This window comes from Colobus angolensis, unplaced genomic scaffold (genome assembly GCF_000951035.1).
Source record: "Colobus angolensis palliatus isolate OR3802 unplaced genomic scaffold, Cang.pa_1.0 Scaffold85, whole genome shotgun sequence".
In the NCBI taxonomy this organism is placed as follows: domain Eukaryota; kingdom Metazoa; phylum Chordata; class Mammalia; order Primates; family Cercopithecidae; genus Colobus; species Colobus angolensis.
Window position 1 is genome coordinate 2,609,649 of NW_012122376.1, and position 21,409 is coordinate 2,631,057.

The window sequence follows — 21,409 nt, forward strand, 5'->3', positions numbered from 1 at the left end:
CCCCATGCTCTGTGCATCCCCCCTCCATGCTCTGTGCATTCCCCCCATGCTCTGTGCATCCTCCCCCTGTGCTCTGTGCATCCTCTCCCTGTGCACTGTGCATCCCCCTCCATGCTCTGTGCCTCACCCCATGCTCTGTGCATCCCCCCTCCATGCTCTGTGCATCCCCTCCCCATGCTCTGTGCTTCCCCCCATGCTCTGTACATCCCCCCATGTTGTGTGCCTAACCCTGTGCTCTGTGCATCCTCCCCCTGTGCTCTGTGCATCCCCCTTCCATGCTCTGTGCCTCCCCCCATGCTCTGTGCCTCCCCCCGTGCTCTGTGCGTCCTCCTGTGCTGCATGCATCCTCCTGTGCTGTGTGTATTTCCCTGTGCTCTGCACATTGTCCCATGTTGTGTGTATCCCTCTGTGCTCTGCATCCTTCTGCCTGTTCCCCTGCAGCTTCGCCCATGTCCCCTCTCAGCCCCATCCCTCCAGTTATTCCCCTCAAGTCCCATCTCTGGATTTCACATCCTGCCTCTCTGCTTCCCTTTGGAACTGTGCTGTGGAAGATTGGTTCACCTCTCCTGTCCCCTTGACCTGGGCTCACCTGCTGCAGCTCCATTGTCAAGATCGCCAGACTCCTCCACCCTCCTGGAGCTCTCTACCTGTGACCAAGGACCACCCCTTCTTCACACTCCTCTCTTCAGGGCCCTGTTATCTTCCCACTGCCTTGCCTGCTCTCCCTCCCCTCTTCCTCTCCTTTGCTCCTGACCGTGTGACAGGGCTGGGGTGCCCTGTGAATGAGCCTGCCCAGGCAGCCCCTCTGGCAGCTCAGAGGAGGTGAGCTTAGAAGACAGGGGTTTGAGAAGCCAAAGCTGCTAAGTAAAGCAACTTTCTCTGGCATGACATGTGCACTGCTGAGGAGAGTGAGGGGCAGCACTCGGGAGCCTTTGCCAGTGAGTGTGCGGGCCTGTCTGTGCTTTATGTTTTCCACATACTCTCTCAAACACTCGCTGTTAAGTAGACTGCAGCGGAGACCTGCCATCAGGGTCTAACTGATTTAAGCCAGGCATATCCTCAACATATTGCAATCCATGTAAAACAAGGAGCTGACTCTCCGTTTTGAATTTGACTGGGAGGGGGGTCTAAGGAACTCTGACTGTGTAAGGAAAGTGCTTCTCATCTCTGACATTTGCATCATTCCCACTTCTTTTCCTTCCCTGCCATACTGGTCAAGACTCTGGTTGCAAAACCCAGCTCCAGCCAGCGGAGGCAGAAGAGAGGGACTTAGGAGGAGGAGGAGTGGAGGAGCAGGCCCCAGGGGCAGCAGATCCGTCTCCCTCTCCCTGCCTTTTGTCCCTGCCTGAGGGTGACAGCTTTGTTCTCTCTGACCAGCATTCTCCTGAAGTAAGGGACCAGGGTGGAGGTGGTGGCCACATCCTCAGAGCCTTGAGAACGAAGAAAGCCTCCTCCCCAGACATCCCAGCTCAACATGCTCTGGGGAAGATTGGTGATGGGCTTAGCTTGGGTCACGTGTTCATCTCCGGATCAGCTGTGAAGGAACCGCCCTCCCACCCCCACACAGAGCCGAACGGTGTGAAGAGTGTTCTCTGAAGACAGGAGAGGGCAGGCAGCACCTTCACCATCCCCAGAGTTCAGTATTTAAAGCAACACTTGACTCCCTGTTGTCCAGACACAGAAAACCCAGGTTCTGTTTAGGACCTTTCTGTGTCTTCCACCAGCGCAGCTCCCCAGACTCCAGGCCTTTCAGATCCTGACCTTGACATTATCTGCCTGGATTTCCCCTCTCCTTCCACCCCCTCCAGGGCCTGGCCGACTCCTGCTGCATCGTTAGGGCCCGGTTGTCGGCTCCTTCTGCAAAGCCTTCCCCTGCAGAAGGCTCCACCCACGGCTTATCCACACACCCGGAAGTGTTACTGCTGGAAGATGTCCAAGTTCTTGGTGTTTTGAACAAAGAATTGGACAAAATGCACAAACAAAACAAGGAAAGAATGAAGCAAACAAAGACAGAGATTTCTTGAAAATGAAATTACGCTCCACAGGGTGTGAGGGGGCCCAAGTATAGGTGCTCAAGAGCCCCGTTACAGAATTTTCTGGGGTTTAAATACCCTCTAGAGGTTTCCATTGGTTACTTGGTGTACGCCCCATGTAAATGAAGGGGATGAGGTAAAGTTACAAAGTCATTTAATGGCTGTACTCCCTATGTAAATGGAGAGGATATTTCCCGTCATAGCTGGAGTGTTTCCATTTGACTTAGTTCTAGAACGTCAGCATGAATCGACCTTATGTTCCCTGCCTCCAGACTCTGTTCTCTTGCCTCGGAAGGACTCAGTTTCTGTTCCGTGATCGCTGCCTTCACGCTGGATTCTGTGTCACGCTTCACCCTACCAGCTCATGGTGTCATCAAGAGCGGGGCTGTTCCCGCTTGTCTTTGTACCCAGCAGCTAGCACCTGGCAGCGGTAGTTACACAGGAAATACTTCCTGCGGTTGTGTTGAGCGGGATAAAATAGTGCGTGTTATGTAAGACGCTGGAAAATAATTTAAAACCTAAGTAACCCGTGTGCTTTGCAATCTTTAATGAAGTTCTGGTAGACTGCATACAGTTTTATTAATAGTTAGAATAAACAGGCAGTTTCCTCCTCCTTTCAATTGATCTTAGAAATTCAATATTTCAGGGTGTGCAGACTGTTCTAATCTCTTCTGTGACCTTTCAATATTGTCAGCCGGTTCTCTCACCTGCGGGGGAGCCAGCAGGGGCACTGCAGTGGATCAGAATGATTTTCCCAGTGGGTGGCTCAACCATTGATCCCAGTTGACAGAGCCTGTGACTTCCAGGCGGGAGGTTTTCCCAAATTAGATATCTGCCTGTACTATTCATGGAAGAGTATATATGTGTGTGCACACATGTGTGCATTTGCAAGTGTGTGCACCCAGGTGTGTGCATGAAGAAATGAAGTGGGAGGAAGGGAGAGAGGGAGGGCTGCACATTGAGTGTGTGGGCTATTGTTCCAAGGACGCATTATCTGACTCTGTTGTCTGAGTCTCCTCTGAATTCTCCCTGGAGAACCTAAACCAGGAAAGCCCTAATGGGAGCCTGCTTGGATTATCTGTTAAAAAAAAAAAAAAAAGGAGGCCACAATCTTGCTACCCTGTCGCGGAGACATTCACAACAATGTATCAATGCAATTGTGCACTCATCTTTCTATGGTGTTTTTATTTTTCCACAGAGGTCTCATTGCCAGCAGTTTCACGGAAACCCACTATCTGCAAGATGGTACTGATGTCTCCCTCGCTCGAAATTACACGGTAATTCTGGCACGTTGGGATCACCATAATCTTACACCATTGGATCTGTGCTTAAACTTTGTAGCCATTTTATTCGGAGCAAAATCACATGCCCAGATTCTTAGCTTAGGCCCCAAGAAATGCTGGTGTGTCCCTTAGTGGTAGGCATTCCATTGTAACTCCAAAACACCAGCCTTGGCCAGGTATGCGCGCAGACAGCCCTTGAGGGAATGGTTTTATGGCGGGGCTGACCTTGAAACCACCTTCCAAGGACTATGGATGCTCATTTGAGCAAATCCTTTTTAGAAAACCTAGCCAGTTAGAGATGGCTTGGAAGGCAGCCATGCCTGGACTGAACTTGGCTACATTAAATTCTGAGGCACCTTAAAGAACTTTAAAAGAAAACTGATTCTGCTTAACCTGTTCTGAATGTATCCACAATGTGGATACGATTCTATATCATGTGTGTTACTGTAACATGACATTTATCACCTCTCAGGCAGTGTTTCTGGTATTTGAACTTTTAGCTGTGTCCGGACAAAATGCTCACTTTATTTGTTGCTTTAACAGATGTTTACTGTGTACTCTCTGTGATCTGTCCCACATGTGAATATGGGGTTTCAGAGAGAAAAAGACAGAGTCGCTGCCCTCTGGGAAGGAGGAAGGTTACTTGTTTTAAAGAGCTGTGGGTATTTATTTGAAAAAGGATGAGCTAGAGGCAGGCTTTACCCTTATCCCTTATCATTGAAACTTGTCAAATAGCCATTATTGTCTACAGTGATTCCTCCCTTCTCTGCGTGACGCCAACACTTTTCTTTATCACTTGTTTGACACTTGGCACTTACAAGCTGATACCTGCAGCCTTCCAGGGACTTGGTGGAATGAGCTGCTGTAGCTCTCCCAGCCCAAAGAAAACACATGGAAACCCTGGATAAAATATAAACATTTAAGAATTTTTGCTAATGCCTGGTCAAGCTCAAACGAGAGTCAGCAAAATCCCCAAGAGGCAGAAACAAAGAGGGGATGTTGTTCCTGAGCCCTGGCTAGTGATTGGGGGCTCACCGAAGTTCTATTCAAAAACCAAAAGGGCTATTCAAGACCCAGCAAGAGGGCCTGGTGCTTGGGTTTGGGAAAAGAGAAGTAACCACTTGCAACTGAGAGTCCCACAAAAGCCAGATCCCCAGGAGAGCTGCTTTCCTCTGTGAAAAAGAGACAAAAAGAACTCTTCCAATCCAGGGATGGGGGCTGGGAGGAAGAATTGTTTGCCAGGTGTCTTGGATTGAAAAAAGATTTCATAAAAAATGAAGACAGTGAAACCCCAGTTAGTCTCATGTGTGGATGTTGGGAATAGTCTGGGCCTGTGTCCAAATTTTTAATGCCAGCATAGGAATGGAATTCCCAGTCAAGATATTGACCTCAAAACTGGTCCCACATCAGTGAAACTCCCACGGGCCCAGGCCTAAGCCAACCCAAAATAGTTCTGTAGGAATATTTCTATAACCCAGATAACATGAGATACCCTCATGGAAGAAAAAGTAATAAAAATATTAAAGATGAGCCCCAAATCAAAATTACAAGCCACACAATGCAAAAAGCCATTGTACGCAAGCATCAGTAGACAAGAGAAACAAGAATTAGGACCTCTGAGAACATAAGAGATAATAGAAAAATCAGAGAAGAAAAATTAAAAAAACAGAATGGGTCTAATAGAAATTCCACAATGAGAACACATAAAATTTTAAAACACTCACAGGAAGCAAGCCGTGTTTAATCAGAATGTGACGAGCCTGTCCCTGAATTGAGGAAAGACATGAGTCTTGAAGAAAATCCACCAAGTCAAGCAGGAGGAATAACTAAACTAAACACACTCCAAGACAGCTTATGATGAACATGCAGAACACCAAAGATGAACTCTTGAAACCACTTGAGGCAAAAGAGAGATTTGTACAAAATAGTGACAACTAAACCAACAACAAACTTTTCATTAGTAACTATGCAATTAAAACTTGAGAACTAAGGGACAATTATTGTCAGTCTCAATCCTATATTCATTAATTATTTTATAAGAATAAAAATGAAATAGACATTTTCATACAAAGATGAGAGAATTTACTACCCTCAGATTCCAACGAAGGTATCGACCAAAGGATAACTAACAAAGAATAGCTCAGTAGGAAGGAAACTGATCACCAACGGGCAAGGACAGGAAGTCAGAGGCACCACTAAGCAAAATAATGCATGTGAATAAATTTAAATAAGCTTCTTAAAATAACTGTTACAACAGTGACCAAATTTGGGTGGTTTAAAACCAGATGAGCTAATAGATTTAAAATGGTTTAAGAATTTGTATTGTGCTAGAGAATAATAGACATGCTGATTAACTTTAGATTTTGATAAGAGCGTGTCTTGCAATTTTAAGTATAACTATGTAAAGAATAGAAAAATCATAAAATAGTAAGATAAAAATGAGTCAACATATTAATCTCATTATATGTAAATAGATGGAATCTCTCTGTGAAAATGAAAACAGATAATCTGCATAGAATTTAAAATAAAATCCAGCTGCCTCATTTTTACAAGATTCACACCCAAAATACAAAATGGTTGTGAAAACAAAGAAAAGGAATGGAAAAAGATATTGTAGACAAATCTTAATCCAAAAAAAAAAAAAAAGCTGCTGTAGTGGTAACATCAGAGAAGCTAGACCTTAAGGCAAAAATGACATGAATAGGGATAATAGGGTAATTCTGTAATGATAAAAGGAGCAGTTTAGAAGGGTAGTAAAAGAATTTTGAAACTGTATATGCTAGCAAAATTGTCTCAAAATATATAAAGCCATAAATGACAGAATCCAGATATAACTTTTAAATCTAATTATATAGATTCATCTAGAACTAAGCTTTAGCCCAGCTCCTAATGAAAGGATTTCTTAAAATCTGAAACAAAACAAAAAACCATTAAAGATTAGACATTATTGACTAAAGCTTTTTTGGTTCCTAGAAGGTTACCAAAAAAACTTTCAATATAGACAACATCTTTCAATTTTTCCTCAAAAGGAAAGTCTCTAGATGTAAAGTTGATAAGCTTAATTCATAAAGCAAGTCACTGAAAATGTCTGGACACGTTCACAGAGTGGGAGATTTAAATATACCTCTCTCAGAAATGAAGATTTTTTAAATGAGCAGAAATTAATGAAAAGAAAGGACCCCCCCCAAAAAAAAAAACTCAAGAGAGAAGATAAATTAAATCAAAAGCTGATGCTTTGAAAATATTCATAAAATGGACAAAACATTTACAAAATTAATTAAGAAAGAAAGAATTCCTAAGTAAATAATATTAAGAATGCAAAGAGGGATATAAGTATTGTTATTCAGAGATTTTTTAAATCACAAGAGTGTTGTGAACAATACTAACCATTTTCTTAAAAATGTAAAATTGTTAACACTGGTTCAAGGTGAAGGAGGAAAGTTTAAATATAACTATATGAAGAAATTAAATTTTTAATAGTATTTTTAATATTTACTTACAAAAATAAGATCAGACTCAAATGATTTAACAGGTGAGTTTTAGCTAACATATAAGAAACAAATAGTTCCTGAGAAAAAAAGAATAATTTCTTTAAAGGAGGGGGTGGAAGGAGCTACTAAAACAAGAAAAAGAGCATGCACAGAATGAATCCTACAGACTAGTTTCAATTATGGACATAGTTGCAAAAATCCTAAGTAAACTTTACAAACCCTATCCAGTACATATTTTTAAAATACTTTCTGACCAAATTATACTTAACTGAAGAATGCAAGGATAGTTCAATATTAGTATATCTACTAAGGTAATTCAATCCATTAATATCTTCAGATTAAAAGTATTATAACTGATAGTATTTCTTTTATGATAACCTATACTGTTTCTTATAGAGATTATAATAGCTTTTGTGAGTGGGGAATGCTATCTATCCGTTTCCTACTCCCATAGAGCCTCACATAGCATCTTGCATATACTAGTTTTTTAATAAAATTATCCATCTAGCATTGCATTGTCTTAGGTGATGCCATGTAACATTGATTTCTTCATCTATTCACTCAGCAAACATTTATTCAGCACCTCCTGTTTGCAGACACTGTTAGGCTATGGGGAGATAGGCTGACTAAAATATATTCCTCAGCATATAAATTCTACTGGAGAGGCACAGAGCATTTTAAAGACATTTAAAAAACATGTTTTAATATAATTACTATGATAGGAGAAGTGTACAAAATACCATTGTGGTATTTTAATTGTGACTGATTTTAATTCTTTGGAGGCCATTTCACTAAGGAAGTAACATTAATCTGGGTTTTTAAAAGTGGGCAAAGAAGAAGAGCATGATGGGGATGAAACCTTTCAATACTAAAGAGTTTCAACTTTACCTATTGAGAATTGGGAGCCATAGGAAGTTCTCATGCAGCAGAATGGCCTGTTCAGTTTAGAAAGGGTCTCTGATGACAGAATGGAAGAAAGATGGGTAGGAATATTGGTAGACAGAAGACAGGAAGATTTCTTACGGGTCCATTGTAGTTACTGAAAATTTTGTCTACAAAAGTGGGCCTTGGAATGGTCAGCAATTGGCCAGAGTCAAGAGTGCTTGGGAAGTCAAAGGAGACAGGATCAGGGGATAGTGGGTAGGGGAGGTGTCATCAGTGGGCCTTTCTCTTCCACTTAAGCCGTTGGATGGGCAATTTGTTTCTCACTGGTACCATTAAGGAGCAGTTGTTGGCTGGAAGGCAGAGGAGATGAGTCTTGGTTTGTCAGTGTTGTGTTTGTCATAGGACAACCAAGTAAAGGTGTTCTGTAGGCAGATGGAAATATAAGAACCTAGAGTACAGAGAAAGATGGAGTCCTAAAGTATATATGTGGATCAACCTCATATATAAGTGATAGGCAGGGTCATGAGTTCATATTTGACATTTTTGTTCTCTTTTTACCCCACTAAGATCTCATTTAAAATATGTTTTTAGACTCAGCACTAAGGCTGTCTCCACAGTGTAAATTGTTATTTCAGAAAGAAACAGAAAAGAGAGATTTTAGAAATACCACAATAGGCTCCAGTTTTCCCAACGGCCACGGTCAATGATGGTGAACAGTGCTTGTCTAATACGGACATCTCTAGAACGTGTAAAATATGCTTCCAAAGTTATTTGAATACTTTTGTGCATTCTGTTTCAATCTCCCATACTAGTTTTCTTTTTCTTAGGCATTTGTATTAGTCAAGGTTCTCTAGAGGGATAGAATTAATAGGATAGATGTATATAGGAAGGGGAGTTTATTAAGGAGTACTGACTCACACGATCACAAGATAAGGCCTCACAATAAGCCATCTGCAAGCTGAGGAGTAAGGAAACCAGTCCAAGTCCCAAAACCTCAAAAGTAGGAAAGCCGATGGTGCAGTCTTCAGTCTGTGGCTGAAGGCCCAAGAGTCCCTGGCAAACCAATGGTGTAGGTCCAAGGGTCCAAAAGCTGAAGAACTTGAAGTCTGATGTTCAAGGGCAGGAAACATTCAGTGCAGGAGAAAGGTGAAGGCCAGAAGACTCAGCCAGTCTAATCCTTCTACATTCTTCTGCCTGCTTTAATCTAGCCATGTTGGCAGCTGATTAGATAGTGCCTACCCAGATTGAGGATGGGTGGGCCTCTCCCTGTCCACTGACTCAAATGTTAATCTCCTTTGGCAATACCCTCACAGACACACCCAGGAATAATACTTTGCATCCTTCAATCCAATCAAGTTGATACTCAATATTCACAATCACAGTACTTTTTCCCCTTTTTTCTCACTTGGGAGGAAAAATGCAATAAGTGAGAAGGCGAAGAAATACAGGACTAGAGAAACAGGGGTTCAACAGCTGCCAGATCTGTTTGGGATTTGGATTGCAAAAGCTGAAGGCTACATGTCCAGGCATCTTAGTAAACAGCCCTGATGGAAGGGCTCCAAGATATTGATAGTGGTTGTCTCCATGTGGTGTGGAACTCTGTGCTTTTCTGGGTTCTCTGATTCACATGTGCACAGGAGCAGGGGCTCACATTTTTCCTCTCCTCCTTTTCCATGTGGTGACTGTGTGAAAGGGTGAAAGTCTGCTCCATTCCCCTCCTCTTCCCCTAGTCCTCCCCATGGAACTGTCTCTTTACAGGGAAGAGGGTGGGAAGAGAGAGACAGGCCCTGAAAATCTCTGGTCCCTGCTAACTGGGGAGTGGCTGCAGCCCCTGTGTTGGGCAGCCCTTGAAGTCAGTAGTGGGTAAGACTTGCCCCTCCCTCCCTCCACGGAGTCCTCTAGGCAGCAGCATTCCTCATCTCCACCTTCCCCAAGATGGGTCCTGAGGCTTTGGCTGGGAAGAAGGGGAAAGAGGTTGGGGTGTGGGGAGGACGGAAGTTGGAAATTGCAGGAAGCCTCTCTACTGTCTAGGCCTAAACTAGTATCCTCTCCAGAATATACCAAAGCCTCTTTTTTTGGCAGTCATTAAGCTGATGCTGTATTTTGATCTTCATCTGACTCTGTGGATTATCTCCACTAGGAGAAGCAACTGAAAGATAGATTAATTGGCACCCCCAAATCTCCAGAAGCATCAAGCACATGTTGCTTTTATAATTAGAAAAATGGTGACTTTTCTTTTAACCCAGTTGTTCCCTTTCCTCATTCCTTTGAATGCCTTTCCAAGCAGTCAGCCTTGTTACAGTAAAGATGGGTAGTGAACAATGTTGTTCACTAAGTAAAACCCACAGCCCAGAACAGCTGGTCCTTCCAGCAGGAGCCCCTTAAGGAGAGTCCGAGGCCTTGTGTTGTTTTTCGTGGTGAGGACCCAGACGCAGATTTTAGGGTTTTGTTTTTATTGAATCAGGCTGGAAAACAAAAAGAAATTTGCTGACTCATCTCCTTATCTGCTAAAGTCAGCACACAGTGAATTTTCCTAAATTTAAAATTATATATAAAATAAGAACCACTTTTTGTTGGCTATAGCGTATAGTGCTTTTGTTTTTTTTTTTTAAATATCTCAACAATTGGTATAAGCTGGTTGACTCAGAAGAGTGGCTGATTTTAATTTTGGAGTTAATCACATCTTTTTTCTCGACTGTCCTGACAGGATGAAATATTTGTGGCTTTATCCTTTGCTGACCACATCTAAGGGGAGATTGTGTTTTATATTGTTACTTTTAATAAGATCTGTGGGAGACTATCCGCGTGACATTTCTGCTGTTTACATGCCAAAAGACAGCTCTGGGAAAGGCTGGCAGAGGCCCCCAGAAAGGCTAGATGCTGTCAGTGCTTTGGAGGGAATACGTTCGTCTGTTACATGCATGTTGTCAACCAAGCACCGTGACCTGTTCACATGCCCCTTTACACTGAGAACACAGCAGGGATTAAAAACAGACAAGGGAACCCATGGGTGGGGGGAGGCTAGAGGAAGAAGACTGCCCTTATCCTGGTAATCACAAACATAATTAACATCTGGGCTAAGTGCACCAAAGGAAAGGCTACGGGGCCCTAATCTGGTCTGAGGGATCATGGAAGGCTTTACAGGGAAAGGAACATGTGAACCAACAGCTGGAGGCTGAGGAGGTATGAACCGGGGGACAGGAGGAGAAACATTCCAGGCTGATGCTGAGTTTTACCTGGGGTGGCAGGGAAGGGGAAGGAAGTGTTTAGAAGCTGATGAAAGTCAGAGCGTATAGGACCTGAAGACCATGGTGACAGCCTTGGTTGTGACAGAGAAACATCAGGAGGCCACTAAAAGGCCTTCCCCAAGGCGTGTCATGACTATGTTTGGGCTTTGAAAAGCACCCCCTGGCTCCAGCATGAAATTGCTCAGTAGTCAGAGCGAACAGGAGGGGAGGGGGAGGGTCCCCTGCCCTGTCAGGGTCAGGCAGGGGCCTCTTGTGGAAGAGCCTGAAGCCCAGGTGAGAGGAGATGGCAGCAGAGGCCAGGTGCATGGAATGAAAGGAAGAAAAAAGTGTCTCACCCCTGGACCTGATCAGGACCCAAAAAAGTTTCATTCGTGGTATATGTTTCTCACTGGAAAAAATATAGAGCATTTGCTTTGATAGTGTCAAAGGAGACCAGCTGAGATGAACTGAGCCTGGACCATCAGGTGAGGATAGAATCTAATATTTTGGCCAAAAGTATTGTTTGGGTGACATCCCATTCATTTCCATGGCAACTACTGATTGTCAGAAAGGGATAGTATCTTCTACAACTGGCTTGGACTAAACACATTAGGGTGATGAATGTCAGGAGTTAACCACAATTCATTACAATTAGACAGCATCTAACAGAGATGAAAAGATAATTCTGGAGGGAAGGGGAAAGAGATCGTGCACATCTCGTAAGTGTATCAAGTGTAAGTGCTGTTGCAGGTGGGCAGTGGCTATCTGAGCCAGCAGCATTGGAGTAAGAAGAATTTACCAAGACAGTTGTAGGTAAAGAAAGGGGGATTTATTAGAGATCATAGAAAAATACATTGCAAAGGAGCAATGGGCAGGCCAGCAAGAGAGGAGCTGACTGCAGGGAGACAAAGGCTTGCTGGAGATTTTATAGGATGGTGCTTGTGTGGTGTGCTGAAGAGAGCTTTGTACAATATTGATAACACCAAGGTTGCATTGAACAAACTTGCAATTTTCTATCAGCTGGGGGTCTGGTGATACCTGAGCACAGGAAGATTGTGAGTTATGTGTACAGGAGGGGTATGTGTATTGGACCATGAAGAAAGGCAGACTTATAGTTTATCTGCTTCTTCATTTTGCTTTCCCCCAATCCTGTTAGTCTGACTCCCCCTCCCTAACTAGGACTCCACAAGCCAGGCCCATCATCGTATTCTTAAAACATCATTGAGAATGGATTGAATTTCCTTGCTGTTGCTGTATTCCACACATACCTAACTCACCAGTTCTCCCTGCCTGCCTCTCCCTCACAGGCTGCTCTGCTGTCCCACTGGCCGAGGCACTCAACACCAGTGCCTTCTCTCCCCTGGGTCTTCACCCAGGTCCCGTGGTGACTCCTACCTCCATAGCACATTCCACACCCTTTCCTGTCCACCGTCACATGGCTGCACCAGCTCAGGCCCTCCCTTCCTCACAGCTGGAAGATGTTTTAGCCGCCTGACTTTTTCTCCCCACTCCCAATCTCACCTAGCTTTAATCCAGACCCCACTCCTGCCTGAATGATCCTTCCAAAACATCTTTCTATTTATGTCACAAGATTGCATTTACATTTTGATCCTCCTAAATCATCAGCAGCTTCCCCCAATGCCTCCTCAATCAAACTCAAATTTCTTAGGCCAGTATCATCTTCCACAATGGTGACAGCCCCTACCTTTTCACGCATGTGTGTGTTTATTCACTCATTCATTCATCCACTTATTCAACAAATGTTTACTGAGTGTCCAATGCGGTAGCCAACATTGAGTAAATATCGACAATAGGCAAGACACTGTGCACAGAACGTTTTATATATTCTGTTGTTTGATCTTCACCAAAGATCAGTTTTTGCTATCTTTATACCCAGATGAGAATACTGAGACCTCGAGGGATTAAATAACTAGGCCACACCTGCAGTTAATAAGGATTCAAACCCAAATAGTCTGACTCTAGAATCTGAGCTCCTAGTCTGAGGCCATCCTACCCAGAATGAGCCTGATCTTGTCTGATCTTGGAAGCTAAGCAGGGTCAGGCCTGGGTAGCTCTTGGATGGGAGAGTCTCAGCTCCTATATGCTGTGCTACACGCCTCCAGTTCACTTGGAACAAAACACTGAGTCTCGGTTATACGTTTCTGGCTATAGTGTTTGTTGTAATGAAATTAGTCTATAAAACTGCAATGGGGTGGATTGGGGAAGGGGGTGGCATTCATTTACAATGAGAGACACCTAGAGAATGCTCTTGGGGGAGAGCAGAGTATGTTCAGCTGAACCAAAGTCCTGGAATATGAGGAGAGGAGAGGCCAGAACAGGCCTCTGGAGATTCACTAAGTGCATCACTCCAAGGCCCAACCGAACTCAGACCAGTAAACATCCTTACTCTGTGGCAAGTCTGCGGAAGGGAGAATGCAGCCCCTGTCCTCAGGGAACATACACTCTAACAACATATGACATGATGTGCCCATAACAGAGATGCTCTGGGAGTCAAACAATGCAAGGGGCAAACCCATGTTCCCAGAGGAACTCACTGTTTTGGTGACTTTTCTTCCATAAAATTGTCAGGAAAGGGCAGGCTCTAAGACAGACCTTCTGTCTAGAGACAGTATACGCCACAGTTAGGATCCCAAGCCAGAGTCCGACTACCCAGGTTCAAATCCCAGCTCAAGCACTTAATCAGCTGTGGGATGTGACAATGAAACAGACACCGAGCCTGGCACGGAGTCAGGGCTTTGGAGAAGTGAGCCAGCCATGACCACTGCTATGCCAGTGATCATTTCACAGCATTTCTTCCCCATACTGTACCATGTGTTCCTTCTGAAATCTCTTGTAGATTCTGAGAACAGATGAGAAGCTGAGAAGGATGTAGCTGAGAGTAAGGTAGATGAACATGCTGATAACTGAGTTGTTCAGGCTTGTGTGTCTCCATCAAATTGCAAATGGCCCCATAGGTCTTCTGACCCCTGCCCCTGCTAACCCCTTCATGTGCATTTTCACACAATATCCAAGAAGATTTGCAGTTGGGAGTTAGAGCCAAGTGACAGGGTATAAGCAAATAACCCTCCCTTCTCTCTAATGGGTCAGTTTCTCTCATGCATATCCATTCATTCATTCATTCATTCATTCAACAAAAATACACTGAGCAATGGGTCAGTGTAGAGGAAAATAGCAGGTGGAAAATAGAGCTTACAGCAGAGTGGGTTTAAAATATTTACGTTCATATTCCAGATTTGTAATAATGCCTTGTATTTTATGAATTGCATCCCCATGTCATGTTCATTTGATCCACAAAGCTCTGGACAACTAAGTGCCTGTCCCATTACACAGATTAAAAACTGAGACTCCAAGACTCAACCCCAGGATTTCCAATTCTGGATGGATCTAGTGATCTCACTATTGCAGACGTGCTGTTCCCAGGCCCAGTTTGCCTGGAGGTCTCAAAGACTGTGAACATGATTTTGTAAGCGTTTGTTCTGTCTGCAGAATTGTAGCAGAGCAAAATGATTTCAGGGGCCCCTGAGGTTAGTTCTTTATAGTCTTTTAACCAGACATGGTTCTTCTTATGGACATGGGAGCAGAGATCCTTGGAGGATGGGTGTGGTGACTTATTGCTTCCCGATCCTGCCCTGCACACTCTCAGGACTAAGTGTGATGTAGCCCAGTTATAGAAACACACAGAGCTGGAAAGTCACTTTTTCTTTGCTCAAATGCATTGTCACCTTGTTTTATTCTCAAGCAAACATATAGTATGTTGGGGCTTGCATGCAGGGAAACAAGGACCTGATTGCAGTCATGCTGAAATGCAGGCTGGCAACAGACATGCATGTACATACACACAAACCCATATACACACAATGCATATACACGTACATACCCACAGGCACACATATACACATATGCACACCCATATATGCACATACATATACACATATGCACACCATATACACACATACATACACACACACACCCACTCCCATATACATACACACACATGCACATACACACAAATATACACATGTGCCCACATATACACACATGCATACCCATATACACACATACATATACACACATGCACACCCATATCCACACATATACACACATGCACACCATATTCACACACATATACACACATACATACCATATTCACACACATATACACACATGCACACCATACACCGCATATACACACATACACACCATATACACACATGTATATTCACACATGCACACATGCACACCATATACACACATACACACATGCACACCATATACACATGCACACATGCATATATATACATGCACACCCATACACCCCATATACATACACATCCATGCACATGCACACACACAAATATACACACATGCCCATGTATACACACATATGCACCTGGAGACACACATACACCCATACACATATATGCTCGCTCACCCACCCTTGGACCCCCTCCTATTTATGGGCTTTTCTCTGAGTTTGGGAATGACTTCACTTTGCTATGATGCCGTGAGTGACACTGTAATGAGGCTCCGCAGCACTCAGGAAAAGCATTCCACCCATGTATGGATTGTAGGTGATAACTTTTTGTTGGGAACAGGCCCCCCAAAATCTGGCCATAAACTGGCCCCAAAACTGGCCATAAAGAAAATGTCTCCTGCACTGTGACATGTTTGTGATGGCCACGACACCCATGCTGGAAGGTTGTGGGTTTATCGGAATGAAGGCAAGGAACCCAGGGCGGGTAAACCATTTAAAGACATTCTTAAACCACAAACAATAGCATGAGGGATCTGTGCCTTAAGGACATGCTCCTGCTGCAGATAACTAGTCCAACCCATTCCTTTATTTCAACCCATCCCTTTGTTTCCCATAAGGAATACTTTTAGTTAATCTATAATCTGTAGAAACAACGCTTATCACGGGCTTGCTGTCAGTAAATACATGGGTAAATCTCTGTTCAGGGCTCTCAGCTCTGAAGGCTGTGAGACCCCTGATTTCCCACTCCACACCTCTATATTTCTGTGTGTGTGTCTTTAATTCCTCTAGTGCCACTGGGTTAGGGTCTCCCCGACTGAGCTGGTCCCGGCAGCTTTTCTTTTCTAAAAGAGAGAGAAACTCATGTTTCTGACTGCCAGGTATGGAGGGAAGCATCTGGCCTGGAGTTGAGAGGCCTGGATTTTAGTTCCTGCCCTACCATTAGCCAGCTCTGTGACCTTTGATGGTTTAGGCCTTGGTTTCCCATCTATTCAGGGAAGGGACTGGCTAAAAGAGAAAGGTTGGCCTTAGATGGCCCAAAGCTTCCTTCTGGCTAAAACATTGTGTGATTCAAGCACTAAATCAAGATAGTTTGGCACATTGCATATGGCAAGGAGTCTGGGAAGACCCTACAAAGTTCCCCTAAAGAAAGCATTCAGAATAATTTTCATTTGGCATACTCCCTAACAGACTTTGTCTGGTAGCATTCCTTTCTAATCGCAAGGTCAAGCCATCTTTGTTACCACTTAAGCATGTAAAATGCCTTTCCTTCTAGTCCACTGAGAGTTGAGTAACAGACGTTTGATTTTACTTCCCACATGGCGTAGAGTTAAGGGCTACCAATTTTCAAGTTCAAGAGTTCTTATTCCATCTTCCTCTTACCCACCATTATATTTGATTGATAGCATTAAACAGAAGGAAAAGTTGTTCTACTGGAGTGGGAAAATGCATTAGGTTAAGTAATAAGTATATAAAATACATGGTTAGAGGTTTTTTGAAAAGGAAAAGATGTAATTTTGTGGTTATGCATGTTTGGGGCTCTTTTTCTGTGTTGTGTTTTGTTGGTAGAAATAGAATGTCTTGGATCAGCAGAACTAGGCAAAGACGGCCTGGCCTAGTGGGACCATGTCTTGTTTGGCAGTGTCTTTAGAGACACAAGACAATGTCTTTAGAGACAAAGAGGCTATACAGTTTGGCGCCCTTGAGGCAATCAGAGTGAGGAACAGGGATGCAGTGTCGGAAGGTCTGCAGAGGACTGTGGCCACAGCTGGCTGGTAAGGGCCATGTGGTGATCAACAGGTCAGGGGACCCTGGGGCGCAATACCCTCTTAGGCATGATGGCTCCCTGCTGGGTCTCTTTCTGGTGTGCATATTCAGACCCAACAAACCAAATGTTGTGAACCCACAAGCCTGGTTGGTGCCCACCTTTTAGCATCAGTGCACTCAGAGGTGCGCCCTTGGGCAGGGCACACACTCACCTGGAGTTTGTCTTGAGCAGCCACTGCTGGCCACCAGTGGTGAGGTAGCTTGTACTCTCTATCTGCCTTTGTCACTAAGAGGGTCACCCCCCAACCCCAGGGGTTGAAGACTGCGTCTCCTCCACTCCCCATAATCAAATTTCCCAACCAACCACGTGATACATGGTGTAACAACCATGTTTTGCTGAGTTGTGAAGTTATCTGTGTGTTGACTTATGTTATAAAAACTAAAACACATTTGTTTAAACATTTAATGAGACATATTGAAAAAAATTAAATTTCATAAAATTGTCATTGCCTCGGAAAATCTAGAATTTGGAGTTCTAATAATTATGATCAGTAATCTAAGAAGTTAATCACTGTCAGGAATGAACAATGGACTTGTTAGTCAACTGTCTGAAGGTGATACAAAAGTGATGTTAAAGCTGGAAATCCATTGTTAACTCTACTAATGACTGAGATTGTTTACTTTAAGCAACAGTTTATGAGAGCTAAAATCCACCCCCCTCCTCCTTCATAAGCAATACTTCAGCTGAGTTGTTGAACTGGAAATTAATTTGATACTAATTTGTCCTAAGCTCATGCTTTAACGAGCTTATATATCTGTGTATTTAATTTGAAAGTACATTTAATAAATAATCTATTAAAAATAAATTGAGATTGAGTGTAAATGAGCTTGAAATTTCAGAGGTCAGTAATTAAAATTATTGTCACCATTTGGTTTTCAATTTTTTAACCAGTATTTAGCTACTTAGAGCAGCGTTTCACATTCCTCTAAAATGGAGGAAATTCTGTAATGTATGTGACCCCAAAGATCTGTGACAGTCAAAACCCAGTGACTCTGGTTACCTTAAGCAGCCGAAATCCTAACAGCAGCTGCCAACCTTTCACTTTCTGCATCGTCTTCCACTTTGATGCCTGCCATGTGCCCAAGGCTAAAATCCCTACCAGTGAAGCCCAGCCTGGGAAGGTACTAGGATCCCCCTGATGCCCCAGAGCATTATGATCCAATTATATAACCCCCTCATAGTAAGAGAATTATCACACTTCCCCTACATACCCAACTAAGAGTTATCTAGAGTGAGAGGACCCTGGAGCCATTCAAAATATATGTCACACAAAAGCTAAGGAGGTGAACTGGTAGCAAGGTTTTTGCCCTCCCCGATGGCCTGGGTGGAAGCCTGGTGCATCCTTTCCTAAGCCACATGCTTATTGAAGATGGCAGGTTCTCTGGGGGAGGAACAGGACACTGTGAGAGCTACACTTCTGCACCTGAATCTTCCAGCCCAGCAGAACTAACCCCACCCCTGAATGTCACTCCCCACCCCCAGCACCCACTATCTTTGCACGTGCTTTCCCTCTGTAGGCAAGTCCTCTCCTGCCATGGCCCCTGCACACCTAGCCATTTCACTCTTCAGTGTTGCATGAAGGATCCAAAAAGGAGCCCATGGTACTTTCATTGTTTGCAATTGATATAATCAGCAACATAGAAAAAAGATATGCTACAAACTGATAAACTGATAGGATGGTGTGGCAAAAGTACCCAATATAAGACCAACTTGCAAAATCAAAAGCTTTCCTTCACATTAAAAATAATTATATGTAAGACAAAATAGGAAAAAAAGATCCTATTTATGATAGCAGCAAATCTATACAATATCTATGCATAAGCTTAACAAAAATTTTCCAATCACCACATGGAAAAAAAAATCTAAAACTAGACTAAAGGACATAAAAATGACCTTGTTAAAAGGAGAGGCCTGCTTACCATGTACAGAATAGAAAAACTGTTTATTGTGAAAATATCAGTTCCTCCCAAACTGACCTATACTTCAGTGTAATACAAACTGAGATCTCAATGGATTATTGTGTAGCTTAAAATTGGATTCTTTAATTCATCTGAAGAGAAAATGGGGAATGATAACCAAGAAACTTTTGAGAAAAGAATGGTACCAAAAGAAAACAATTTGGAGAAAGTCACCAAGACAATTCAATAGAAAAAAGGGTAGGTGTTTCAACAAATGGTTCTGAAACAACTAGCTGTCCACATGCCGAAGAATGAAGTTGGACTTGTACTTCAAGCTACATACAAAAATTAATTCAAGATGGTTAAAGATCTAAATATAATGGCTAAACCCATACAACTCTTAAAAAAAAGTATACGTGTAGATCTTTATGACCTTAGGTTAAGTAATGGTTTCTTAGATACGGCACCAGAAGCATAAGCAGCCAAAGAAAAAAATAGATAAGACCTCATCAAATAAAAAACTTTGAGCTTCAAAAGATACAATCAAGAAAGTAAAAGGGGCCAGTCCTGATGGCTCACACCTGTAATCCCAGCACTTTGGGAGGCTGAGGCAGGCAGATCACTTGAGGTCGGTAGTTCAAGACCAGCCTGGCCAGTATGGTGAAACTCCATCGCTACAAAAAAATACAAAAAGTAGCTGGGTGTGATGGCATGTGCCTGTAATCCCAGCTATTCCAGTGGCTGAGGCAAGAGAATCACTTGAACCTGGGAAGCAGAGGTTGCAATGAGCCGAGATCACACCACTGTACTCCATCCAACCTAGGTGACAGAGCAAGGCTCTGTCTCAAAAAAAATAAAATTAAAATTAAAAAAAGAAAGTAAAAGGACAACTCACAAAATGGGAGAAAGTATCTGTAAATCTTATATCTAATAAGGGTCTAGTGCTGAAAATATATGAAGAACTCTTCTAACTCAACAATAAAAACACCAACATCCAATTTACAAATAAGCAAAGGATTTGAGTAGACATTCCTTCAAAGAAGGTATAAAAATGGACAACAAGCACATGAAAAAATGCCCAACATCGTTAGTGATTAAGAAAATTAAAACAAAAACCACATTGAAATACCACTTTATATCCACTAGGATGGCTTAATGGAAAAGATAAACAACAAGTGTTGGTGAGTATGTGGGGAAATTAGAGCCCTCATCTAATGTTCAGAGGAATATAAAAGGGTTCAGCTGCTTGACAGAACAGTTTGGCAGTACTTTAAAAAGTTAAACATTGAGTTTCCATATAACCAGCAACTTTACTTTTGGACCCATATGTCTACTCATAGTACATATCCAAGAGAACTGAAAACACATCCTTACAAAAATGTGCACACATGTATTCATAGTAACATTACTCATAATAGTCAAAAAGTGGAAACAACTCATGTGCTCATCAATTGGATGAGCAAAATATGTTTTCATCCACATGGTAGAAGGTGATTCAGCCATAGAAAAGGAATGACCTTCTAATGCATGCCTCAGTATGAATGAACTTGAAAACACCATGCTTAAGTGAAAGAAGCCAGTCACAAAAGGCACTTATTGTATGATTCCATTTCTATAAAATAACAGAACAGGCAAATCCATTGAGTTAGAAAGCAGGTTAATGGTTGCCAGAGATGGAGGAGCAGGGAATGGGAAGTGACTGTTAATGAATATGAGGTTTCTTTCTCAGGTGACAGAAAGGTTTTAGAATCAATTAGTGGTGATGAGTATATAATATTGTGAATATACAACAAAACTCACTGATTATATATGCTTTTAAAAGGTGAGTTTTATGGCATGTAAATTTCATCTTAATTTTAAAGGACAACGTATTCTACCTGATATCAAAATAGAGTATAGAGCAATAGTCATTGGAACAGTGTGGAATTGGCACAGAAACAGACAAATGAATGTCTGTTTCAGTGGGCTAGCACAAAGAGTACAAAAGTGGTGCCACAAACATATTGTGGGCCTTTGATATATGCCAAGGTAGCATGTCACATCACGGAGAAAAGGAAAAATGGTAGCAAAGCACAGCTGGCTCTCATTTGTAGGGGAAAGTTAGCATTGAACCTCACACTCCCACAAAAATTAATTCCAGATGGATTAAAGAGCTAATTGTAAGACTATAAAGATAGAAGAAAATAAAGAAGGACATATTTGTGATCCTGAAAACAGCCACCTTGAGCTATACAAGAAATGCATGAAGAGAGAGACAAATGCATTTAAATGGATATACATCGGAAACTCTGAACAAAAAATATCATAAGCAAAGTTAAAAGACATTTCCCATGTAATAACAGGCAGAGTGTTAATATCCTGAGTATATAAAGAACTTCTAAAATTAATATGAAAAAGCTCAACAGAATAATAAATGTCCCTGCAACCCCTTAACCCCATCACCCTCCTTTCATCGCCTTTTAGGTGATCTGAGAATTTTGTCATCTACGTT

General features: G+C 42.6%; 1 protein-coding gene across 1 annotated transcript in view; it reads left to right on the forward strand.

Moving 5' to 3' along the window:
- Positions 1 to 21,409, forward strand: part of ADAM12 (ADAM metallopeptidase domain 12) — a 325,280-nt gene that overhangs the window by 173,822 nt on the left and 130,049 nt on the right. Inside the window, exon 4 of the mRNA XM_011930297.1 lies at positions 3,232 to 3,310. Coding sequence (XP_011785687.1) covers positions 3,232 to 3,310 — 79 coding nt within the window. The remainder of the gene's footprint in view (positions 1 to 3,231; positions 3,311 to 21,409) is intronic.